Here is a 24,949-nt window from a genome sequence, read left to right as displayed (position 1 = left end):
GGCCAGGTACCACTGCTTTCTGGGCAGAAGACGAAACCGCCGCGGGCAGAGGGCCTCCCTGCTCACCGCCCTGCGGTTACTGGGCTACCGATTCCCAGGCCCAGCCCCCACGTGGGCAAAGTGCGGGGGGAAATGCCCTTTGATGAGGGAGCTGAGCGGGTGCCAGGAGCTGGGACTTGCTATTAAACTTGGTAAATGCTGCCGCTCCCCCGGCCCGGACCACACGCGGTCACCGAGTGGAAGGAGGAAGCCCTCTCCTCCATCCCGAGAACTCTTTCCAACTCCTGCTCTCTCTCCCCCCCCAGACCTGCTGTCCGCTCGGGCTGGACGGCGGAGTCGCCGCCCCGGTGGCCTGGGGTCAGGGGGCTGAGGGTCAGGGGACCTGGGGCGGGGTGGGGTGGGGGGGGGGTAAAAGGGGGGCGGGAGACCTGGTTCCCCCCGGCACCTGGAGCCTCCAGCGACCGAGGGCCACTCGGAGCTCGGCGGCGCGGTTGAATCACGGGTGAATCACTCCTTTCAGGGTCCCGGAGTTTCCTCGCGGAGGAGGCGGGGCAGGGGTGTGGATTCGTGGGGCCGCCCACCGCGACTGCCGGCGACGACGGGCGGGGGCGGGGAGTCGGCAGGGCGGGCGCCGGGATCGCGGAGGCGCGGGCGGCCGCGCGGCCCTTTAATAGCGCGCCCGGCACCCGCTTCTCCAGACGCGGCTCCCCGCGCCCCTTCCCGCTCTTTCCCCAGGGGCGCTTTCGGCCCAACCTTCCCAGCCTTCGGGGCGCAGCGAATCCTCCCGACCTCGCCACCAGCTCCTGGACATGGCGTCTCCCACCGGACCCCGGCTGACCTGCCCCGAGGCCGCTGTCTCCAGGACACTCCTCCTCGGCTGGGTCCTGGTCCAGGTGGCCGGAGCCTCAGGTGAGTGGCACCCGCCTCCCTGAATTCCCGGGGCGCTCTGCCCGAAGCGGGGATCAGTCCTGGCTGACCGCGGGCTCGTCCTGCTGCCTGGAGGTGCCCCCAGCGCCTGCCCAGCTCAGCCAGGCTCACCCACCCGCGTTTGAACCAACCTGGGCCCGAGTTGGAGGGTGGGCGGTTGGTGCCTGGGACCCCGCCTGCATCTGCTAGAGATGCTCGCTGGGAGATGCGTAGTTTGTGTAAGTGAAGTTGTGGCTCCAGCTTCAAGTTTAGGGAAAAAGCTTCCCAGTGACCTTGAAGGTGGTCCTTGGGTCCGCACCTGCACGGGTCCGCATGCAGTGGTTTGGATATTATCCTTAATATTATCTTTATTATGCACTTAATAAAGAGCGGCCCTCGGTGTTGTCTTGATCGTCCTGGTTTAGATTGAGTTAGAGGCGATCCTGTTGCAGAGTGTCTCTTGGATTGAAGCAGTCATTACATTGTCCGTGCCTCAGTATGCCTGTGCGAGGCAGGGCAGTGACTGACCTGCCCAGTCAGAATTGGCAACGCAGACCTTAATAACAAAGCATCCTAAAGAAAAATTATTCTAGGAAAAAAAAGTCTGAAAGACAGGAAGTTAGTGATTAAAGAAATTAGTGAACATATGGTGATATCTAAATATACATTGTTTTTAACTTCCAAAAATGTACTGAAGAAGAAATAATAAGACTAAACATTCCTATAACAAGGACATTTTATATTAAAACCTCTTCCAGCCCCCCTCTTCCCTTCCTCCTCTTCTACTCCCTCTAAAAATCAGTGGGAAAAATATTTTTCGGTGAGGATTAACAACAAAAAATTAATAAAAATGTTAATGTCCTAGAAAAATAAAATATAATAACAAAGCATCCTAACCTGTGTAATCCTCTGGTGTGACAGGCCCAACATCTGCCTACGTGTCTACTGGAGTTTCAGGATAGAGACATTTTAGATAAAAATGAAAAGGATCAAGATTTGGCTTTTTCATTAGATGCAGCCCTAACTGCTCTCACACATGTGGGATTTGCCCTTTTCCATAACTTGTGGAAGACCCTCCCTGGCTGGCCTTCCCTAACAGAGTTCAACCTTAGAGTCCCAGGCTCCCCCAGCTGGGTCATGGACCCCCTAGGGCAGTGGTCGGCAAACTCATTAGTCAACAGAGCCAAATATCAACAGTACCACGATTGAAATTTCTTTTGAGAGCCCAAATTTTTTAAACTTAAACTTCTTCTAACGTCACTTCTTCAAAATAGACTCGCCCAGGCCGTGGTATTATGTGGAAGAGCCGCACTCAAGGGGCCCAAGAGCCGCATGTGGCTCTCGAGCCGCAGTTTGCCAACCACGGCCCTAGGGCCCTGATGGTTCCTGGGCTGTGCTTCCGGGTCAGGCTATCACAGGGAGTCCCACATGAATGATTTCAAACAATAATTTCAAGATCCTTGCCTGTTTCTTTACATTACAAGGAAGAGCCTACCACGAGGAAATTCTGGGTTTGGGAAAAATTTGATTTTTTTTTTTCCCTCTGGATAATTCAGTAATGAAGCTTTCATCGTTGGAAAAATATTACCGTGAGGTTTATGGTGATGTTTAGGGGGTAAGGTGTTTTATACCTTCAACGTGAAATCATGTGCTGAGAAGTTCATGTAATAATAGCTGTTCCTCTTGTTTAAAGGCACTACAGGTGTGGTGGTGGCATATAATTTAACATGGAAATCAACGAATTTCAAGACAATTTTGGAGTGGGAACCCAAGCCCATCAATCATGTCTACACTGTTCAGATAAGGTAAGTTAGATACAAAAAGAGGAAAATACGGTTTCTGATGTCTCTCCTTCCCTGTGCTGTTTTGATGGTTCTACTTTAAATGTCTTTAAAGCTGATTGATGGTTGAGATTATTGGATAGATGACATGGTAATTTGCCATACTCTGCTAAGCCTGCAACATTTCCAGCTCTTAAACTCTTACAACATTTTAATTGCTTTTGGAGGTGATGGGAAAATTCCTAAGTGGAATAGAAGCTGTGAAGAGGTGAATATTCTTGAGTAAGCCTTGTTGTCACTGATGATATGATTCTGGATGGATAACTCATCTCACCTAAGCGCACACGTCTTTTTCAGTGCTGTCTAGACTGTAAGCCTGCTCTAACGTGTTAGGGAAGAGGTGGGCAGGAGTTTGGATACATATATTGCCCTGAAGCAATGTTTGATGCGTTCATCCTTGGACTCGTGATTTACACTTCGGTTGCATACGTGCTAACGGAGGAGGTCAATTTCATGACTCACCACGCTGGAAAGAAATACTCCTCTGCCTGCACGCCCAGCTGTCAGGGCTCCTCTGATTGACAGTTCTCCCCCAGAGCCCATAATCCAGTATACTCAGTCTAAATGTTGACATGTCTTCCTTGATGGTTTTCTCTAGATTCTTGTAAGTTTCTCATTTCTGAAAGGTTCTAGGAGGCTTGGTAGAGATCTTACTAATTAGAGTAGAGCAGCTGTGGAAATTATTTTAACACATTGTGCAAAAGCACAAAAGTATCACTGGCTAAAATTAAGGTGTTTTGCTTTTTGTTTTGTATTGTTTAGCTTGTCAAGCCTTTTTATAGCATTAGGAATGCAACTCCTACATATGGAGGCAGTCATTTAGGTAGATGTTCTTGTTTTACAAAATGAACTTCATGATGACTATTGCCAAACCAACAGAGAAGAGAGAGAGTGTGTGTGTGTGTGTGTGTTTGTGTGTGTCCGCACGCTTGCGCACAAATGCATGTGTAGATAGAGGGAGAGAAAGGAATTTCATAACCTGAGGTCATAATTATGATTATGGTCAAAGTTGTCAATTCGGATTCCACTAGTCAAGAATACAGAGCTGAAGTTGACTTCGGTAGATACTTTTCTTCTGGAGATTGAAAATAACATTTTAGGAGGAATGCTTACCTCCTAAATATATTCAGTCTTATGTCTAGTGAGCATGTGGAAACATAGTTATGGTTTCCCTGGTTTTTAAATATAAGCCTTTGTTAGCTCTCAGTTCTTGGACTTCCCAGGGCTGCTATTCAAGTGAGTGCAGCCCCTGTGTGCAAACATCCTAGTGCAGAGATGCTGGTTGGGGGTGCCCGTGGACACGGGGTTCTTGCGGAGCCCAGATCTCCTCATACTCTCGCCCATGTGCTCGAGGACCTGCGAGCAGTCCCTCCGCCCTGCTGCAGACCTCACTCTTCTGTGTTGTCGCTGTGAGGTAAACGGGATTCCTGGGGAACAGGACCACAGCAGTCATTTTATGGAAAAGGAAACCATTGCCCTAGGAAGATGAGGGATTAATTCATGAGTGCCTTGATGGTAAGTGCCCAGCTGGGTCTGGAACCAAGGTCTGCCCAGTATTCTACCACCACCACCCTCTCTGGCAGGTCTGCCACAGACGATGTGAGCCCCCGCCCAGCTGGGAGGAGGAAGAAGGGTTGGTGCCAAAACACGAGTTTCCCCTTATTCCTCAGGTTTTTCTGTGAGGCTCCATCTCCTCAGTGGGCCGCCTTCCCTCCCAGTTTTCCTTCTCTAACGGCAGCATCTCCACCTGCTACTCCTCTCCACCTGCTGCTCCTTTGCACCCACCACTGGCCTGTCCCCAGCCACGGGGCACCACTGCTGGGCCTGCAGCCCCTATTTGGAGCTCCAACTGTATTTTTCCCATTTGGAAATAGTTTCAGTGATGGTTGCAAAGTGCTATTGGCTCAAGCACTGAAACATCACCTGTAAGACTGATTCCACGGGGATGTTTGAATTCTAAAACGGAACTTCCAAAGCTTCTAGAAAACAACCTGTTCCTACATTGATGAGTCTTGATTCCGTTGGAATTTTTTAGTAATTGAGGCAGGACTTTTATTATGAGTCTTGATTCCGTTGGAATTTTTTAGTAATTGAGGCAGGACTTTTATTATTTCCAAGTCAGGAGATTTTGTAATGAATACTTAGAGGATCCTCGAAGGCTTTTAAAGTGTTAGTGCTGGTAACAGTGCTCAGAGGCGCTTACTACAGAATTGCCCCTTTATTACTTGTTTACACAGCTTTACCCATTTCACTAGATTCGGTGACGTTGAGTCCTGTAATTCCTATGCGTGAACTGGGAGAAACCAAATACAGATCTGTCTGATGGATTGTAGGCTCGGAGCCCAGCAGTCTTCCTCTTCTTATCTGAACAACGTGTTTGCCATAGGGTGAAGAAGAATCATCATGTTTTCCTTCACCTTTTTCACTCCAGAATTAAAGCAGCCTCTCTACTTGTATCACAGAAAATTAGAGAAATCTCAGAAATCAAAATGTTTCTGTATCAATGTTAGTTTGTGAATTTTAGGACAAAGGGTGTTATTTCGTTCCGATTTTTGAAAAATACCTGTTTCTGGCTCATGGGCATGGATTTGGACAATTGAATTCAGTTTGCTTTCCCCCTCATTCAACCTGTAAATGCAAACGATCTAATACTGAGCAAGGCCTGCTGTGTGTAAGCCCTACAGCCTTGCTGCTTGACAGCAAACACAAGGGCATGGATGGACCCCTGGTCCCGTGCAGACTGTGTTGAACATGAAGTGCTCTAGTGAAGATATCAGTGCTGGGGAACAGAGAGGGGAGAGATCCGATCTGAGCAAGGAGATCTGGGTTCCCGGGGAAAGTGGGACTGGAAAAGGCCCTAAATGACGGACGGGGCTGGGGCAGTGGATGATGCTGAAGAGAAGGGAAGAGCAGTGAGGCTGTCCAGTGAGAGAGGACTGAAGTGTGTGGATCAAGTCGCAGGGACATTTATCTATGGATTGTTTGGGTCCTCTAAAATAATTTTATATTTATAGAAGTTCTTTAAATAATTTCCTCTTCAATGAAGGAAGATCTTTTAGCCTCTTAGTCTTTCAGGCTTTGTGAGAGAGATACTATTGTTATTCTGTGGTCTTTATTGGGAAGTAGTCACATCTTTTTAAAGTGAGAGAGGCATGTAGCAGAATGAGATGAACAGACACAGTTCTCACCTCGTTACATGACCTTGTACAAATTACTTAGCGTATCGAGCTTCAGTATCCTTGTGTGTAAAAAAGATCCAATACCTTCTTGGAAGGATCATATCAAATGAAGTAACATGTAAAAGGCCTAGTATAGTACCTGGCATATAGTAGATTCAATAAATATTAAATAACCACACCAACAATTGCCGTGATAGAATGTAATGTGTAGAATATATTATATGGATTCCATTATTACTACATTGACTATATTCTACAAAGAATGTCTACAATATAGAATGTTTATAATAAATAGAATGTAGTACAATATACTAAGTAATAAATAATCGGGCCTTAATAAAAAAAATCGTGTACATTCTAAGAAAGATATTTAACAAAATGGTTAAGAGCACAGACCCCAGAAACTGTTGTCTGGCTTAAAGTTAGGTCAGTTGTGTGACTGAGCTGGTCACCTAATCTCATTTTGCCTCAGTTACCTTTTTATGAAAAGAGAGATGATTACAGAGCCACCCCAGGTTACTGTGAGGACTCCAGTGCATCTAAAGTGCTTAGCATGGGAGTGCCTGCTCACGAGTGGCTGTGGATGCTATTATTGTAACAGCCATCTGTCTTGTTGGATACAAACCCTAATGTTCCATTTCTCTTCCTTCCTTTAGCCATAGATTAGGAAACTGGAAAAACAAATGCTACTCCATCACAGACACAGAGTGCGACCTCACTGATGAGATTGTGAAAGACGTGAAGCAGACGTACTCAGCGCGGGTCCTTTCCATGCCGGCAAATGCCACCGGTTACACAGGGGAGCCCAAGTACACAAACTCCCCGGAGTTCATTCCTTACTTAGAGAGTAAGTAGATCCGTTTCACTCTCGTTTTTATAAGCTCCTGAATCTTTTTGTGAGCTCATGACCCTTAGGGGCCAGGAGATAAGACAAGATTTCTTCAGAACCACATCTTTTTTCTCGGGAACCAGAAAGTGCCCCAGCCCTCTTCGCTCATTCCAGTGTGGTAGGAGGTGCCCAGAGCATGGACTTTGGAGTTGATAACAGTGTCATCAAGTAACTTTCTCCACCAGCCTGTCCCCAGACCGTGCCGGTAACAGGCCGGATGGGGCCTGGGGGACTAGGACATCCACCAGGACTGCGGTTTCAGTGTTTCTCCATATATATTTTGGAAATTTTATTTACATACACACACACACACACACACACACACACACACACACACACACACACACACACACACACACACACACACACAACATTTCCATCCCATCCTCAGACCAGAAGTCCCAGTTTACAGTTCTTCACAGTCACAACTGCTCAGGGAAAGTCCAGTTTCCCTCTGATCCAGAGTCAGGCTTGCTGACCTCATCTGGCCAAGGTTGAGCCCCGTGCTGTGCCCAGCCGCTCCCAGCCTGCCTGCTTCGTGCAGGTTTTGAAAGTGCAGAGTGCTTTCCTCCCCCGCCTTTGCCCCAGTAAGCAGACCTTAGTATCTCTCAGGGGAATGCACAGGATCCCGGCCAAGTAGGAGATTACATTTTTTGGCCTGACTATGGCTCTCAACTAGGTATTTTAAATAAACCTGTAACACACTGGGAAGGGTGAAATCTTTTAAGGTCTTTTAAGGTCTTTAAATCCTCAGAGGTCTTTGAGGAAGACCTAGAATGAAAGGTTAAAATGAAAGGGTCATGCTGTGGGTGCTTTTCTATCTGCCCCTCTGACCACCCCGTGAGAGAGGAGAGTTTCTGGAGGCGGGACTGGTGAGAAGGGGCAGAGGGACAGGCAGCCAACCTTTCCCCTCTGGTGTCTACTTGGAGGGTGGAAATAGAAGGTGGCCTTAGCCCGGGTGGATCTGGCTGCCTTTCCTGAGCCCCTGTCTGCCAGAACCTGTCTTTCGCTTGTGTATCTGTCACGGCATCCAGCGGGGCATTAGACACCACATCCATGTCCCCTCGGGTAACTCTGCCCCGGGTCACTGATTGTCCTCCTTCCCTTGATGGCACCCACTTGGTTTTCTGTTATAGGTCTTGGGTTTTTTTGTAAGCCACTTCAAATCCCTTTTTGGTACAAGATAAAATATACTTGGCATGTTTATTTTGCATGTGCCTGCACATAATTTGTGTTAAATTATTGGGATTGATTTTATTGTTATTCAACCAAAGCACCTGGGATCATTGAGCCCTCCAGAGTCCCACGGCTTAACACTGGTTCCTTGAGGTGCCAGGACATCTCCTGGGCTTCCCCACAGCCCCTCATTTATGTTACCTAAAATATGGAATCTTGTGCAACTGTGTTGTTTAATACAGTAGCCTCTAACCATGTATGGCTATTGAGCCCTAGAAATGTGGCATATGCTATAAGGGTAAAAATACACACTAGATTTTGAAAAATATCTCCAAAAGTTTTAGATTGATTACCTGTTGAAATGATAATATTTTCACTATAATGGGTTAAATAAGATGTATTACTGGAATTCATTTCACCTGTTCCTTTTCACATTTTCTAATGTGATTACAAGGAAAGGTAACTTGACACCGGTGCCTCCGGTTATACATCCAATGGGTAGTGCTTCTATAGCAGGTCTCGGGGTTCGGCGTGGTGCCACTTGGCTCACTACTGCTAGGGAGCGGGTTCTAAGCAGGTGTTTTATGAGGGATGACCAGGGTATGAACTGTGATAACTAAATGGGGTTCTATTTGTAGAGAATTCTTTGGTTCCAACGAAGTTTATTTTCTGTTTTAGCAAACCTCGGACGGCCAACAATTCAGAGTTTTGAACAAATTGGGACAAAACTGAATGTGACGGTACAGGATACACGGACCTTAGTCAGAATGAATGGCACATTCCTGAGCCTCCGGGATGTCTTTGGCGAGGACTTAAGTTACACACTTTACTATTGGAAAGCTTCAAGTACAGGAAAGGTGAGGATTTTTTGCACTGGTTTTTATGACTTGCTTTAAATTGTGGGTCCTTGATTTTACAACCCACTTCTGCCCCAATTCCAAAGTAGCAGAACAGGGTGGTTGAGAGGGCAGTGTGGTGGGGTGAGAGGGGTGAGAGGGGTGCTTGCTGTCCTGGTTCTACCCGTTACTTTGAGCGACCTTGTGACTTTGGGCAAGGCCCCCTTGGATACCCAGGTTCCTCAGCCAAGAGGCTGGACCAGATCATCTCTAAAGTTCCTGTCAGGTCTCACATTTCTTTCTCTATTGAGGATCATAAAGACAAAATTTGTTTTCCATTCAACAATTAATACATCATCTTTCCTTTCCTTTACTGCAAACATTTCCTACAGCAGTGGTCGGCAAACTCATTAGTCAACAGAGCAACAAACTGCGGCTCACGAGCCGCATGTGGCTCGCGAGCCATGGTTTGCCGACCACTGTCCCACAGGGACTAAGTTGGATAGCTCTAGTCTTGGAAAAAGCACCCTCAGCAGTTAGCATGAGGAATATTTAGCCAAGTCACTTCTAGTCCTGTATATGTCAGATGTGTCCACGTAGGCTTTTGCTTCCACAGTGACCTGGTAAAGGAGAAAGAACTCACTTGGAGCCCAGATGAATTAAGAACTCTTTATCTTTTAACAGAAAATGGTCAAGACAAACACTAATGAGTTTTTGATTGATGTGGATAAAGGACAAAACTACTGTTTCAATGTTCAAGCCGTGATTGCATCACGAAAAGCTAACCAGAAGAGTCCAGAAAGCCCCATTGAGTGCACCAGCCACGAGAAGGGCGTGTTCAAAGGTGAGTGGCTCTGCCCGGCAGGCGCGCAGGCACAGGTGCCCTCCAGAGGACCAGCTCCACCCGCAGAACCAGGATGTCCTTTGTTCAGAGAGAAACTGTCTTGGTTTTTCTTGGTTTTGTGTTTTTTGGAAATTACTCCTAATTTTAGGCAGTTAGAAATGTTTCTTTGTTGTTTCTTATAGTAGCGAGTACTTTCTTGAGCGCCTACCACGCGCTAAGCTCTCTGCTGAGTGCTAGGCACATAGTCCGTGTCTGGGGTTTAGTATCAATCACAGATTTCCCTGGGCATGTTTTCATACTTAAATTCTAATCTTCGGGGTTTGTGGGGGAGCATCTGGACCAGCTGTGAGCACCCACAGTGAGCTGTAAAGTCTAACCCATGAAGGGAAGGGATTCAGTCTGTCACATATACCCATGTACGTGTGTCCATGCATGTGCACACACGGGGTCCACACACGGTGAGGAGAGGCTTCTAACAGGAATTGCTGTGGGTCTGTACACACGTACGTACACGAAGCTATAAGCCGAGGAGTCTCCCTCCAGGCTGTGTAAAGAAAGTGCTCTGAGTACTTCCAGGGATTAAAAGTCAAAAGATAGTAATGATGACCTAGCTCCTTGCTAAGAAGAGATTTTAAAATTTAAAAACACTTTAAAATAAATTCTCCTCCATTTATTGACACTGACAGAAGGGAAGGACCCTCCTTCTCTCTGGTCCTGCACCCTCTGGGCCATCGTACCCACAGCCCTCACATCCACCTTCCTAAAGCCAACTCGAGTTCCGCTGCCTCTGTCTTCGTGCACATCCCGATCGCTGCTTCCCAGGCCTCTTCTGTATCTGCTGAAAGGCGTCCTTTGAGAACCATTGCAGTTGCCACCTCCACCCGGAAGCCTTCTTATTGCCCCAGCCAGTTATCATCTCTCTCAGCTGAATTCTGGTAGCCCTCTGTGTGTCTCTTTGCACTGATAGTTCATCTTCTACTGTAATCATTGCCACCAAACTCAGCATTATGCACTATTCTTAGCCAGTTGTTTCTAACAGCTGTTCTTACTTCAATCTGTGTGTACCTTCTCTAGACTATGAACATTATCCAGTTGACTAAATGGCCTACTTAAAGCTTTTGGCCTTTGTCAATTGCCCTACAACATCTAGGGTTTGACAAATTCTTTCCTAACCAAAATGCGTTGTGGTGGAAAGAGCTGAGGAAAGAAATTTCAAATTACGCAAAAGCAGGATGGTGTAATTTGGAGTTAAGCCCTCAGTTCTGTCCACTGATAAATGGGATTCGAGCTCTCTCTCCACATTGACTTGGTAACTTTTATTTTTCAGACATGTTCTTCATCATCGGAGCAGTGGTGTTTGTGGCCATCATCTTCATCATCACCCTGGCCCTGTGTCTATACAAGTGCAGGAAGGCCAGAACAAGGCGAAGTGGCAAGGAGAGCTCCCCGCTCGGTGTTGCATAAAGCACGTGACATTGGAGCTGCCAACTTCTGCAGAGTTTGTATTGCACTGTGACAGAGAACTTTGAAAAGAATGGAATATATGGAAACAAAAATGAATATTTTGGAGCATGGAGACCCTTGGGCCCAAAGAAAGTTCTTTATCTGACTGTTCTCATGATTAGCATTCTGGTTTTGAGACCAGCACTCATCACTTTGGAATGTAATGAATGGTACAACCAATTCCAAGTTTTTTAAATTTCTTTTTTAACACTATGGCATCTTTTGCACATATCATGCTTTAGACTGTATTTTCTACACTCAAGACGAAACCAGGCCATCTAAGCAAAAACAAATGAACAAATGCCTTAAAAAGTCCTGGTGGACTTTTGGAGTATTTTCAACGCGCTGACTTCAAACCATGTGGGAGAGTAAAATGGAAATTGGGTGGACTTTTCTAACATGTGTCTGTCCTTTTAAAATGTGGAGTTTAGGTGTTTGTTTTTTCTTAAGAGTTCTTTTGGAGGTTCAAAACAGTTGGCAAAACATATGCATGTGTTAAATGCAGAAGACTTCTACTTTGCCTGACCAAGCCTGACAACTTTGGGCATATGCATTACAGTTTAGCACTTTAACTGACTTAAATGCTATTGATTAAACACTTGACAGCTAGCTATATTTTTATAAGACTACTATACAAACAAACTAAAGTTTATGATTTAAGGTACTTCAAGTTTATATGGTCAACATTGTGTATATTTTTATAAATTTTTAAAGGTTTTATATATGGGGATTTTCTATTTATAGAAGTAATATTCTGTTTGTATATATTGATATAATTTATTTAATATAGTTTTATATAAATAAAGGTGACTGGGAATTGTGACTATTTCATTTATTATATCTTCCATTTATTGTTTTTTTTATTCTTTATTGTTTAAAGTATTACATGAGTCTCCTTTTTCCCCCATTGACCTCTCCCCAGCCGCTCCTACCCCCCAGCACATGCCCTCACCCCCATAGTGTCTGTGTCCATTGGTTATGCTTATATGCATGCATACAAGTCCTTTGGTTGATCTCTTACCCCCTGAGCCGCCACCTTCCCTCATAGGTTGGACAGTCTGCTCAATGCTTCTAGGTCTCTGGTTCTATTTTTGTTCATCAGTTTATGTTGTTCATTCTATTCCACAAATGAGATCATGTGATATTTATCTTTCTCTGACTGGCTTATGTCACTTAGTATAATGCTCTCCAGTTCCATCCATGCTGTTGCAAATGGTAATAATTCCTTCTTTTTTACAGCAGTGTAGTAAGAATTGTGTAGATGTACCACAGTTTTCTAATCCACTCGTCTGCTGATGGGCACTTAGACTGTTTCCAAATCTTAGCTATTGTAAATTGTGCTGCTATGAACATACGGGTGTATATATCCTTTCTGATTGGTGTTTCTGTTTTCTTGGGATATATTCCTAGAAGTGGGATTACTGGGTCAAATAGAAGTTCCATTTTTAATTTTTTGAGGAAATGCCATACTGTTTTCCACAGTGGCTGTACCAGTCTGCAGTCCACCCGCAATGCAAGAGGGTTCCTTTTTCTCCACATCCTCGCCAGCATTTGTCATTTGTTGATTTGTTGATGATAGCCATTCTGACAGGTGTGAGATGGTACCCCATTGTCGTTTTGATTTGCATCTCCCAGATGATTAGTGACTTTGAGCATGTTTTCATATGTCTCTTGGCCTTCTGTATGTCCTCTTTCAAAAAGTATCTATTTAGGTCCATTTATTGTTTTTGATTTGGTTTTTGTATTGTCTCAACTGCAGAAACAAAGGATCCTAAAATTCTCAATGGATTATGAAAACATTTTTTATATTATTTTTATTTCTCACATCAGCTTGGTGGTGGTGGGTTAACTTCAGCTCTTCTTTTTATTTTTTTAATCCTCCCCAAGGATATGTTTTTATTGACTTTAGAGAGAGAGGAAAAGAGAGGGAGAGAGAAAGAGAAACATCAATGAGAAAGAAACATTGATCTGTTGCCTCCCATACTCTCCTGGACTGAGGATCGAACTCAAAACCTAGGCATGTGCCCTGACTGGGAATCGAACCTGTTGCCCTTCGGTGCATGGGATGACGTTTCAACCAACTGAGCCACACTGGCCAGGGCTGCTCTTCTTTTATATATATATATATATATATATATATATATATATATATATATATACACACACACACACACACACACACACACACACACACACACTTGAGGCCTGGTGCACAAAATTCGTGCACGGAGCGGGGGGGTGTGGGGGGGTGTCCAATCCTCAAGGGATGTCCACATGATTGGGCCTAAACGGGCAGTCGGACATCTCTCTCACAATCCAGGACTGCTGGCTCCCAACCGCTCACCTGCCTGCCTGCCTGATTGCCCCTAACCACTTCTGCCTGCCAGCCTGATCATCCCCTAACCACGCCCCTGCCAGCCTGATCAATGCCTAACTTCTCCCCTGCTGACCTGATTGCCCTTAACTGCCCTCCCCTGCCGGCCTGGTCACCCCTAACTGCCTTCCCCTGTTGGCCATCTTGTGTCCACATGGGGGCGGCCATCTTTGACCACATGGGGCAGCCATCTTGTGTCTTGGAGTGACAGTCAATTTGCATATTACCTCTTTATTAGATAGGAGATATATATATATATATGTATACACACACACACACACACACACACACACACATATGTGTGTGTGTGTGTGTATTAGAGAGCAAGGGAGAAGGAGAGAGATAGAAACATCAATGATGAGAGAGAATCATTGATTGACTGCCTCTTGCACATCCTCTACTGAGGATTGAGCCTTGACCAGGAATCGAACCAAGACCTTCTGGTTCATAGGTCGATGCTCAACCACTGAGCCACAGTGGCCGGCTGCAGCTCTTCTTAATGTCTTGTCATTCTAAGACCCAAACTAAAGTGTAGGCTGTATTTGGATCAAGGCAGAGGAAAGGCTAAAAAGCTGGTAGAAACAAGCAACCATGTTTTCAAGTTTTAAGCCGCCTCTAAAAACTTGTGCTCCAGACTGACCCACTGCCACTTCAGCTCCCGTGACACTGGCCCAAGCAAGACACATGACCACACCTGACAACACTGCCCACAGGCTCCACAAGGCACACAACAATGGGCAGGGACGTATAGTGTTACAGGGAAGGTAGAACTCAGATAATCTGCTGCAGACTTAGAGGGAGAGATTTGTTGCCATATGCATTAGTTTGAGTTGCAGATGAAGGTTGGAGAAGAGAAGGAGAAAAAGTTCTTTGGATTATTGTCTTGAAAGAAAACTGGATAAAAAGACTATGTAAGATAGGGAGAGAGAGAAGTAGAGTGGAGTCTCTAGAATTAATTAAAAGCTCTCTGCAGGCAGGACTGGGTCAAGCTCATGTTTACTGCTCCTTGAGGGTGGCCATGCCAATGGGCTCTTAGTCATTGTGGAGTCGGGTTCATCACTAGAATGATGTGATGTTCATCAAATACAAATAAAACATAGCAGTGAGTCCTCCATTCAAATACAAATAAAACATAGCAGTGAGTCCTCCATTCAAATACAAATAAAACATAGCAGTGAGTCCTCCATTCAAATACAAATAAAACATAGCAGTGAGTCCTCCATTCAAATACAAATAAAACATAGCAGTGAGTCCTCCATTCAAATACAAATAAAACATAGCAGTGAGTCCTCCATTCAAATACAAATAAAACATAGCAGTGAGTCCTCCATTCAGATACAAATAAAACATAGCAGTGAGTCCTCCATTCAAATACAAATAAAACATAGCAGTGAGTCCTCCATTCAAATACAAATAAAACATAGCAGTGAGTCCTCCATTCAAATACAAATAAAACATAGCAGTGAGTCCTCCATTCAAATACAAAGACTTGCTCTCTCAACTCTATTGAAAGAGGATTCTAACCAGAGATGAAGAAGAGGTCCCTGGCACCTACTCAGGCCACAACCACATTTGCCTCCTGCCGGGGAAGGCCGGGCCAGTGGAGTCGAGGAAAAACATCCAGATGGCACACCACCTGGACGTGGTCCCACATGGAGACACTGAGCAAGCATTGAAATAAGCAAAGACTCTGTTCACTGTCCAGCCATTCATAAATTTTAACTCCGTTTTGTTCCTTTGCTCTAAAGAACTAAGTAAGAGTTGGCAACAAAACTCTAAACATGATATGTTTGATATCATATGTTCTAAGGAAGAATGGGCAAAACAAACCTTTCTTTGAGGTTCCCTAAAAATGGTAGCCCAAAAGAAAAAAAAAGAAGAAAAAAAAAGGTAGACATTTTGGAGAAATTAAGAGAAACAGGCGAGTGGTTGTTCAGTCGAGCTGGTTTTGTTGGTTGGTTTGCCATAATCAGTTTGTGTTAATGCTGGAGAGGATGAATCTTACACCCTTGGGCGGGGTGGGGAGGGGCGTGTGTTGTGCCAGAAAAAGAGGGGGTACATTTGCAGCAGAATCAATAGCAGAGAGGTTGGATGGGACGTGTCCTGAAAGAAGTGTGCTTTGGCCATTATCTTGAATTCTTGCTCACGTGGGGCTACCCGGGACAAAGAGCTCAGCACTTCCCGGGGGGAGAACAAGCTCCCAGAGCCGGCGTCTGACGTGGCTTTTCCATCAGACTGCGCGTTCCCTGCCAGGAATCAGTGCAGCGTTATGCAATTCCGAGGCCTCATAATCTAAGGAATTTTAATGGTCCCGCTAAAGAAAGTTCTGGCAGAGTGAAAGCAGGTCTGGGTAGTAATGAGAGGTGTCTGGCTGTTCATGGGGAAGGAATCCATTACAGGCCCGAATGAGGCCGCACTGCAATGGACAGGAAGCGTCATGCTGCAAATGTTACCTGTCTCAGGTTACTACACCTCTGCTTATCGCTGAGAGGAAGCAGGGCCTGCTGAAATCTACACCGTACTATCAGTTGCTAGCAGCTAGCTGGTACCCAGAAACCACCGCCATCCTTGGGCCAAATCCTGCTGCATTACTTACCCCAGCCCTTGAAGGATCCCATAGATCTAATTGTTACCAAACTAAACTTGCATGTTTTGAACAGAGATTTTTTTTTTTTACCATCTTAAATTATTGACCAATTTTGACTTACATATAAGAAACTAATACTTGTGGAATCCAAAGACATTTTACCTTAGTTATAGCTGATGGCTTACAATCTAAGTACCTGTCTCGAATAAACAAAAGAACAATGATCTCTATCCATCTAATAGTAAATAAACTCATTCCTAAATGCAATTTTTACCCTTCTTAGGATATGCACATTTAGCATGTGTTATTTTTCTCCAGGGGTTGCCTGAGGAGGTTTATTCCTGTTATGACACGACCCTCATTCAGATGTATACAGTGGAGATTATTATTTCCCATAGCCCATGCTTTCCAGCCGGGTGTCTAGATGACTCTGGCTTTGCCATTCAGCACATTCCTTTCTCAAGGCTGTGGAAATTGGTTTAGGGGTTGGCACATGACCTAACCTAGTCTAGGAAGTGTGAATCTCCGGGCTTTTTCTGGGAATATTGGAATAGTCTCTTTCTTGATGAACATAATGAAAAAACGTAGCCCCCAAAGCTGCTGGTAGTTATCTTGAGACCATAAAGAGAGCAGCCTTAACTAGAGCTGGCGCACTGGAGAGCAATGCAGAGTGATGGAAAGAAACTAAGCCACCAAACTGCTGGATCAAGCCTTGCCTGAGGTTGTCACTACCCATGGGCTTTTCACAGGATAAAAGCCAGTAATTGTTTCCTCAAGCTTGATTCAGGTTTTCTTAACTTTTCTGACTTGCAATCCAAAGCACCCTTACTGATGCTGTGTAAGCATTGGCCATGGACGATAAACATAGAGGGAGAAGGTGCCTATACTAGAAATGTCAGCTTATAATATAAAGAGCTTATATTGTAAAGTAACAGTCCATTCTCAACTACTCAAAGACTTTACACGGAAATTAACCCCTTTCCAGCATCATCAGGTTCTTCTTTTCTATTGGAGCATTCCTACAGAACACAACATACCATGTTATTTTCCCTCTTTAAAAAATAATCTTCCTTTGACCTATAAAAGCCCTCGTCTGGGTTTTCTTCTCACCCCCTACTCCTTGGATACCATCCTCTTCTTTCTGACTCTAAATGTTGGATTACCTTAGTGCACCAACCTATTCTCTATCAATAACCCCTCTCCAGGTGATATATCCCAGCCCAGCTCTGTCATGCTACCTGTCCATACCATCTCTGTGCTGATGACTCCCAAATGTCTCAGCCCCCACCTCTTCCCTACACTCCAGGCTTACACTGTAGATCCCATTGTTTACACACTTTATGAGAATGTCTAACAGGCATCTCGGTTTTATTTTATTTATTTTTTAATATATATATATTTTTTATTGATTTCAGAGAGGAAGGGAGAGGAGGAGAGAAACATCAATGATGAGAGAGAATCATTGATTGACTGCCTCCTGCACACCTCCTACTGGAGATTGAGCCTGAGCCTGTGCCTTGACTGGGAATCAAATTGTGACCTCCTGGTTCATAGGTCGTCGCTCAACCACTGAGTCACACGGCTGGGCAAGCATCTCAATTTTAAAATGGCTGAAGAGAATTTATTTCTCACAACCCCAAAACCTGTTTCTCCCCTAATGTTTCCCATGTCAAGAAAGGTTATCACCAAAAAATAAAAATTAAAATTAAATTAAATTTTAAAAAGAAAGGTTACTACCATTGGCTCAGGCTAGCACCCTTGGTGTCTCATTGACCTCTTTTCTTCTCCCATGCCACATCCAGCCCATCAGCAAATCCTGTCAGCTCTACCTTTAAAATAGATCCCAGTTCCAAAGGTCACCTCCTTCTCTGCCATTCTTTCAAGCTACTCTCATCTCCTACTGGATTATTGCAGTAGCATCCTAGCTGGCTTCCCTATGTCTACATTTGGTCCTTTGCAGTCTATTTTCCTTACTGCAATCAGAGTAATTCTTTGAAAATATGTAAATTATGTTTTTATGGGTACTGTTCTCAACCCTTCAAGAGGATTCTACCGGGGGGTTTATAGTGTGTCAATTTGGTTAATCTGGACCACGATTCCCAGACTCTTTTCCCTGTGTGGTTCTAGAAGAGAGTTAACCAAAAGAGAAATATGCACCAGATTTGAACAGAGGTGAAGCAGCAACATTGGAAGGTTGGCATGGTTAAAGGTGGAGCTAGACCGATGCAAAGGTCCCAGCAGATTCTAGGGTGCTCTCACTCTCCCCTACTCTGTAACAGTTTTTCTTCCTGATGTCTAGCCTTGCTGACCAGTGACCCCTGCACCAGATGCAGAGAGAACAGTTTTACATGGCTTTTCCACCAGGTCTTTCTCTGGGAGTCCAATGAGGGAATGACCATATTCTTCTGTGGGGATCCACCAAGGCTTTGAGGAAGAGGTGGGTGGAACTGACACTGTTCCTTCCTCCCACAGTCTCCCCAGCTTTCACAGCAGAGTGCTCAGGTCCTTGGTGGCTGCCCTGGCAGTACGAGGACCGAAGACAGTTGAGCAGAGGCCAGTCCATGCATTGGAGCCACCTGCCCAACCCTTCATCATCTGGCTCTCACTCCGTACCCCTGAGCCAAGAGTCCTGATGCCCTCCCACACACAAGGCCCCTTTCTATATATATAAAAGGCTAATATGCTAAGTGTCCATCCAACTGGTAGCTATGATGCGCACTGACCACCAGGGGGCAGATGCTCAATGCAGGATCTGCTGAGCTGCAGTGACTTGGCAGTGGCGGTTCTCAGATGACACACCCCAAAACCAGAGAGAAGGGAGCTTGATTCCTCGTGGGACCACACGATTCCACCTTCGGCCATGGGTTATGTTGTTGCTGGGGCACTGTCGGCTCCAAATCTGGTTTACTGCACACTTGCATTTGCGTTCCACACTCTGTACAACAGCAACTTTGCAGAGTGCCCTCTCACACTCCGGGACCCCTCAGGGGATGTCAGAGAGCTGGTTTTGGTCCGATCCCCCAGGCCAGGCCGAGGGACCCCACCTGCCAGAGGAACCCTGCTCACTCTACAGACGCCCTTAGAGCCACAGTGCCACCTCAGGTGAGGCCGGACTGGGAGGGACTGCAGGAGGTTAGCTCCAGGGCATGTTCAGTCCCGCCCTGCCAGCACCTTCTAATTAATTTCCTTTCAATGTGCACGAATCCATGCATTGGGTCACTAATATGGAATAAGTAACAGTACATAGCCCATGAGCACAATAATTGTAACTTCCTTCATTTTTCTAACACTTGATTTAATTTTTTAAATTTAGGCTCCCTTTCCACCAGGGGATAGAAACTTGGATTTCTTTGGAAATCCAAGTAATTTGGAGATTCCCATGAACATTCACATTTTCCCTGGAGTGATGCTCAAGTCCACCACCTCAATGCCACTGTTCCTGCACTCTATGTCCCTCCACTTCCCCTCTAACTAGGCTTTCTCACCAGCATGGGAACTCCTTTTCTAGTCTGTTTCTGTTTTATTTTGTTTTTTAGATTTCACTTATAAGTGAAATTATATGGCATTTGTCTTTCTCTAGCTGACTTATTTTACTTAGCATAATATCATCTAGGTCCATCTACATTGTCATAAATTGTAAGATTTCATTCATTTTCATAGCTGAGGAATATTTCATTGTATATATGCACAAAACTCTTTCTTATCCAGTCATCTATGCATGAGCACTTTGGTTGCTTTAGTATCTTGGTTCTTGTAACTAACATCACAAAGAACATAGAAGTGCATATGCCTTTTTAGATTAGTGTTTTGAATTTCTTTGGAAATCCAAAAGTGGAATCACTAGGTCATAAGGTAGCTCTATTTTAATTTTTTTTTTAGGAAATGCCACACTGTTTTCCATAGTGGCTGCACCAATTTGCAATCCCACCAACAGTGCACACAGGATTCCCTTTTCTCCACATCCTCGCGAACACTTGTTTGTTGATTTATTGACTATAGCCATTCTGGCAGGTGTAAAGTGATATTTCATTGTGGTTTTAATTTGCATTTCTTTAATGATTAATGACAGTGAACATATTTTCATATGTTTGTTGGCCATCTATATGTCGTCTTTGGAGAAATCTTATTTAGGTCTTCTGTCAATTTTTAAATTAGATTGTTTGTTTGGTTTTGGTGGTGAGTAGTATGAGTTTTTATACATTTTATCAGATATATAATTGGAAAATATGTTCTCCAATTCAGTAGGTTGTCTTTCCATTTTGTTGATGGTTTCCTTTGCTATGCAAAAACTTTTTAGTTTGATGTAGTCCCATTTGTTTTTGTTTTTTGTTTTGTCTCCCTTGCCCGAGATGATATATTGGAAAAAATATTATTAAAAGCACTGTCAGCCCTAGCTCAGTTGGTTAGAGATCATCCTGTACCCTAAAAAGTTGTGGATCCAATCCTTGGTCGGGGCATATACAGAAGGCAACCGATCAATGTTTCTCTCTCATATCAATGTTTCTCTCTCTCTCTTTCTCTCTCTCTCTCTCACTGTCAATGGAAACATTCTGAGGTGAAGATTAAAAGAAAAAAATAGAGCACTGTCAAAGAGTTTATTGTCAATTTTTTTCTAGAAGTTTTATGGTTTTAGGTCTTACATTTAAGTCTTTAATCCATCTTGAGTTTATTCTTGCATACAGTGTAATAAGGTGGTCTAGTTTTATTTTTTTGCATATATCTGTCCAACTTTCTTAACACCATTTATTGAATAGACTGTCTTTACCTGATTATATATTCTTACCTCCATGTCATATATTAATGGATGATAAAGGTGTGAGTTTATTTTTTAATATATTTTATTGATTTTTCCAGAGAGGAAGAAAGAGAGATAGAGAGTTAGAAACATCAATGAGAGAGAAACATTGATCAGCTGCCTCCTGCACACCCCGCACCGGGGATGTGCCTGAAACCAAGGTACATGCCCTTGACTGGAACCAAACCCGGGACCCCCCCAGTCCGCAGGCCGACGCTCTATCCACTGAGCCAAACCGGTTAGGGCTCCATCAACGTTTTGATGAAACTCTTGCATTTATGACATGCTGGAATTACCTTCTGGCACTCTATATCTTTTGATTAAAGCATTTAATCCATTTACAGTTATAGTGATTATTGATAGGTATATATTTATCGCCACTTCATTATTTATAACTATGTTCCTCTTTTTTTTTCTTTCTTTCTTTCTTTTCCTAAGAAGACCCTTTAATATTTCTTGTTAATACTACGTTGGTGGTAATGAACTCCTTTTTTTTTTTCTTTTGGTCTGGAAAGCTGTTTATTTCACCTTCAATTTTAAAGGATAGCCTTGCTGGGTAGAGTAGTCTTGGTTGTAGGTCCTTGCTTTGCATCACTTTAAATATTACCTGCCAATTCCTTTTGCCCTTAAAAGTTTCTGTTGAAAAATTGTCAGTCTTATGGGAGCACCCTTGCAGGCTACTATCTTTCTCTTGATGCTTTTAAGATTTTCTCTTTGTATTCAACCTTTGCCATTTTAATGATGTGTCTTGGTTTGGGTCTCTTTGGGTTCATCTTGTGTGGCACTCTCTGCAATTCTGGGACTTGTGTGTCTATTTTCTTTGCCAGGTCTGGAAAGGTTTTAGTCATTATTTTTTTCAAATAGGTTCTTGATCCCTTATTCTCTCTTTTCTTTTTCTGGTACTCTAATGATGCAGATGTTGTTATATTTTATGTTGTCCCAGAGGTCCCTTAGGCTATCCTCATTTAAAAAAATGTTTGTTGTTGTTTTGATTAGGTGTTTTCTCTTCTTCTACTTTATCTTATGATTTGATGCTCTGCTTCATCTAATCTGCTGTTGATTCCCTCTAGTGTATTCTTCATTTCAGTTGTTGTAGGCTTCATTTCTTACAGGTTCTTTTTTTTTTTTTTTTTTACAGGTTCTTTTTTTATGGTGTGGGAACCATGCCAGATCCCTGGATAGTCAAAGCCGGTGGAAGTACAGAGGCCTTATTATCAATACACCAGAATGGCCAAAGGTGGCTCTGGGCATGTGCCTAAATGGGATGCTTAAGGACTCTGAGCCTGAGAATCCTAATCAGGACAAGATACCATGAGCGGGTGCAAGGATACACAGTGCGCTGTGCCCTTCAGTAGCCAGTATGATCGATGGAATTATTGGCACAAAGCCTTCTTTGTCTAAATAGTGTAAAAGTAAGTTACTGGCCAGCTAGTAGGCTGGAGTCTGGAGAGAGAGCAGGTAGGTTGGAGTGTGTGAAGAAGTCTGTTAGAGAGAGCAGCTGGGCAGGGGAGACAGGAGAAGCTGCTGAGCTGGAGAGCAGCGTGCAGCTACTCAGATAATAGCTGCGGGTATAGAGACTGATGCTGCTTTATGGGAAACATATGTATTCACCAGCTGGTGGCAGGCTGCCAGACTGTATGGACTTTGCTGTGAGGACTGTTCTTATCTGATGGCTATGTGGCCACTGGCTTCTGCAATACAGATTCATTCTTATACACTCACAACCTCTCATGGCTTCTTCATCTGCCCACCACTGAGAATTGACCTGTGTCTAGTGAGCAGAAGATAAAGGAGGAACTTGAACTAAGTTCCCAACAGTTAGTAGAGTGGGCAGGGTTCAAGAAGGACTGCCCTGGCATAGTCAGATAGGAAAATTTAGAAGAATATATGGACTCGGAGCCAGTCAGACCAGCAGAGCTGTGCAGGGCTCCTGATGGCTGCTCTGTCATATGGTTTCTCTGTCCTTTTTTTATGCTTACTATCTTTTTTGTTGAAGTTCTCACTAAGTTCCTTGAGCATACTTATAACCAGTGTTTTGGACTCTATATCTGGTAGGCTTGTTGCCACCATTTAATTCAGTTCTTTTTCTGGATATTTTTCCTGTTCTTTCATTTGGGACATATTTTTTGTCTCCTCATTTTTGGCTGTCTCTCTCTATGTTTCTATTTATTAGATAGATCTGCTACATTCCCCAGTTTTGGTAGGGTGGCCTATATAGTAGGTGTCCTGTGAGATCCAGTGACACAGTCTCCCTGATCACCTGAGCTGGGTACTCTCGGAGTGTCCTTTGTGTGGGTTATGCGTGCCCTCCTATTGCAGTTGAGGCTTGATTGCTGCTTGCATGTCAGTGGGTGGGGTTAACCCTCAGGCTAACTTACTGTGAGGATTGGTCACCACTACAGTTACAGGGCATTCACCCCAGCATGATCTGTTGCCTGCTGAGACTCCCCTCTGGGTGTGCCACTTGTGGCGTTAATTGGGTGGTGTTCTGTTGTGGTCTAAAGCTGGCCATTGAGTGTGTTGGTTCTGAGGCCTCTTGCGATAGACTCTGTTTCAGGTCAATGTCAGACACTGCCTGTGACCACCTGAGGCTGCCTATTAGGAGCTACAAAGTAATCAGTGGCTTATAGCTGCCTGTTCTCGGCAGTGATGTGTGATGTGTATGGGAGGGGCCATGCTGCAAACTGAGGTCAGCTGCCACCAGTACTGGGCCTTGGGCAGGTCAATAAATGACCCAAGGCACCTGAGCACCTGCTAGCTACTCATTAAGCGCATGCTAGCTACTCATAAGGCTTAGTTGCTGGCAGATCCTCGAGGCAAATGCAAGTTGGATAAGGCCACCAGGGAGCCATCAGGGTGGAGCTAATGGAGCTCACCAGGCTAATACAGAGTTTGGTTTGTCTATATGGGTGGATGGCTCAGCCCAGAGCTGGTAGCTGTCACTCCGGCCCTCATCCTGCAGACATACAATTAAGTTTTCCCTTTATGTTTCCAGCACCCTCCAAGCTTGACCAGAGGTTTTTTTTAAAAAAGACTGCAATGCAGGCCGAGGCTGGTTGTCCCCAGAGGAGCCTTGGGTCATGAAGGAGCTGGGTAGGGTGCGATCTCAGGGATTCACCAGGCCAATGCAGGTTCAGATTTGGCCACTGGGGGAGGCCTCTACACAGGAAAAACGGCACCCTTCTGCCACACTGAGAGAGGGCTCAGCCCAGGGACAATGGCAGCCATCCCTCCAACCCCTACCCGGAAGTCATGCAACTCAGCCATTCCCTGAAGGCTCCCAGCACTCTCAAGTTTAACCGGAATTGCTCAAGTTTTTAAAGAAAGACTGCAGCAGGAGCCTACGCTGATTACTGGTAAGTTGGGTGGGATGGTGTCTCAGGGAGTCATCATGGAGGTTGAGTTCACCAGACTATTGTACATTCAGATTTGGCCAGTGGGGGGGGGGGGGGGGGAAGGGGGCGGCGGTGAGGAAAGATGGCACCTGCCAGCCAAATAGGAGGACAGTGTTGACAGGCAGCCTTCCCTCCAGCCCCTGCACTGAAGCCATACAACTCAGTCCCTCCTTGCATGTCTCTGGTGCTCCTCTCCCATCCCTGAGCCACTGTCCCCTCCAGAGCCCAAGGTGAATACCTGTGAGGGAGAGTTTGAGCACTGGCCTTTTAAGAGGGTGACTGGGGCCGAAACCAGTTTGGCTCAGTGGATAGAGCGTCGGCCTGCGGACTCAAGGGTCCCAGGTTCGATTCCGATCAAGGGCATGTGCCTTGGTTGCGGGCACATCCCCAGTAGGGGGTGTGCAAGAGGCAGCTGAATCGATGTTTCTCTCTCATCGATGTTTCTAACTCTCTATCCCTCTCCCTTCCTCTCTGTAAAAAATCAATAAAATATATTTTTTTTAAAAAGAGGTTGACTGGTTTTCCAGCAGCCTTCTGTCTCACCAGAATCTCACCAGAACAGAGAGAGGAATCCCTGCTGAATCTCTCAGCCAGATGTTATGGGGGCTTCTCTTCCCCACACTG

The 24,949-nt window shown here is 44.8% G+C and overlaps 1 protein-coding gene across 1 annotated transcript; it reads left to right on the top strand.

Moving 5' to 3' along the window:
- Positions 1-612: 612 nt before the first annotated feature.
- Positions 613-11,997, top strand: F3 (coagulation factor III, tissue factor). The gene is made up of 6 exons (XM_008146065.3): positions 613-909; positions 2,600-2,711; positions 6,583-6,773; positions 8,670-8,848; positions 9,512-9,671; positions 10,999-11,997. Exons 1-6 carry the CDS (start codon positions 810-812, stop codon positions 11,133-11,135), a joined length of 879 nt encoding a protein of 292 aa, XP_008144287.2. The 5' UTR covers positions 613-809; the 3' UTR covers positions 11,136-11,997.
- Positions 11,998-24,949: the final 12,952 nt, after the last annotated feature.

This window comes from Eptesicus fuscus, chromosome 9 (assembly GCF_027574615.1).
Source record: "Eptesicus fuscus isolate TK198812 chromosome 9, DD_ASM_mEF_20220401, whole genome shotgun sequence".
NCBI lineage: Eukaryota > Metazoa > Chordata > Mammalia > Chiroptera > Vespertilionidae > Eptesicus > Eptesicus fuscus.
This window is presented reverse-complemented; position numbering and strand designations above follow the sequence as displayed.

Bases quoted from the DNA above. Each gene is read 5' to 3' on its own strand.
- F3 (XM_008146065.3), top strand. From the start codon at position 810: ATGGCGTCTCCCACCGGACCCCGGCTGACCTGCCCCGAGGCCGCTGTC. The intron at 6,774-8,669 runs GTAAGTAGATCC...TTTCTGTTTTAG, and splicing joins GTTCATTCCTTACTTAGAGA to CAAACCTCGGACGGCCAACA. The intron at 8,849-9,511 runs GTGAGGATTTTT...ATCTTTTAACAG, and splicing joins AAGCTTCAAGTACAGGAAAG to AAAATGGTCAAGACAAACAC.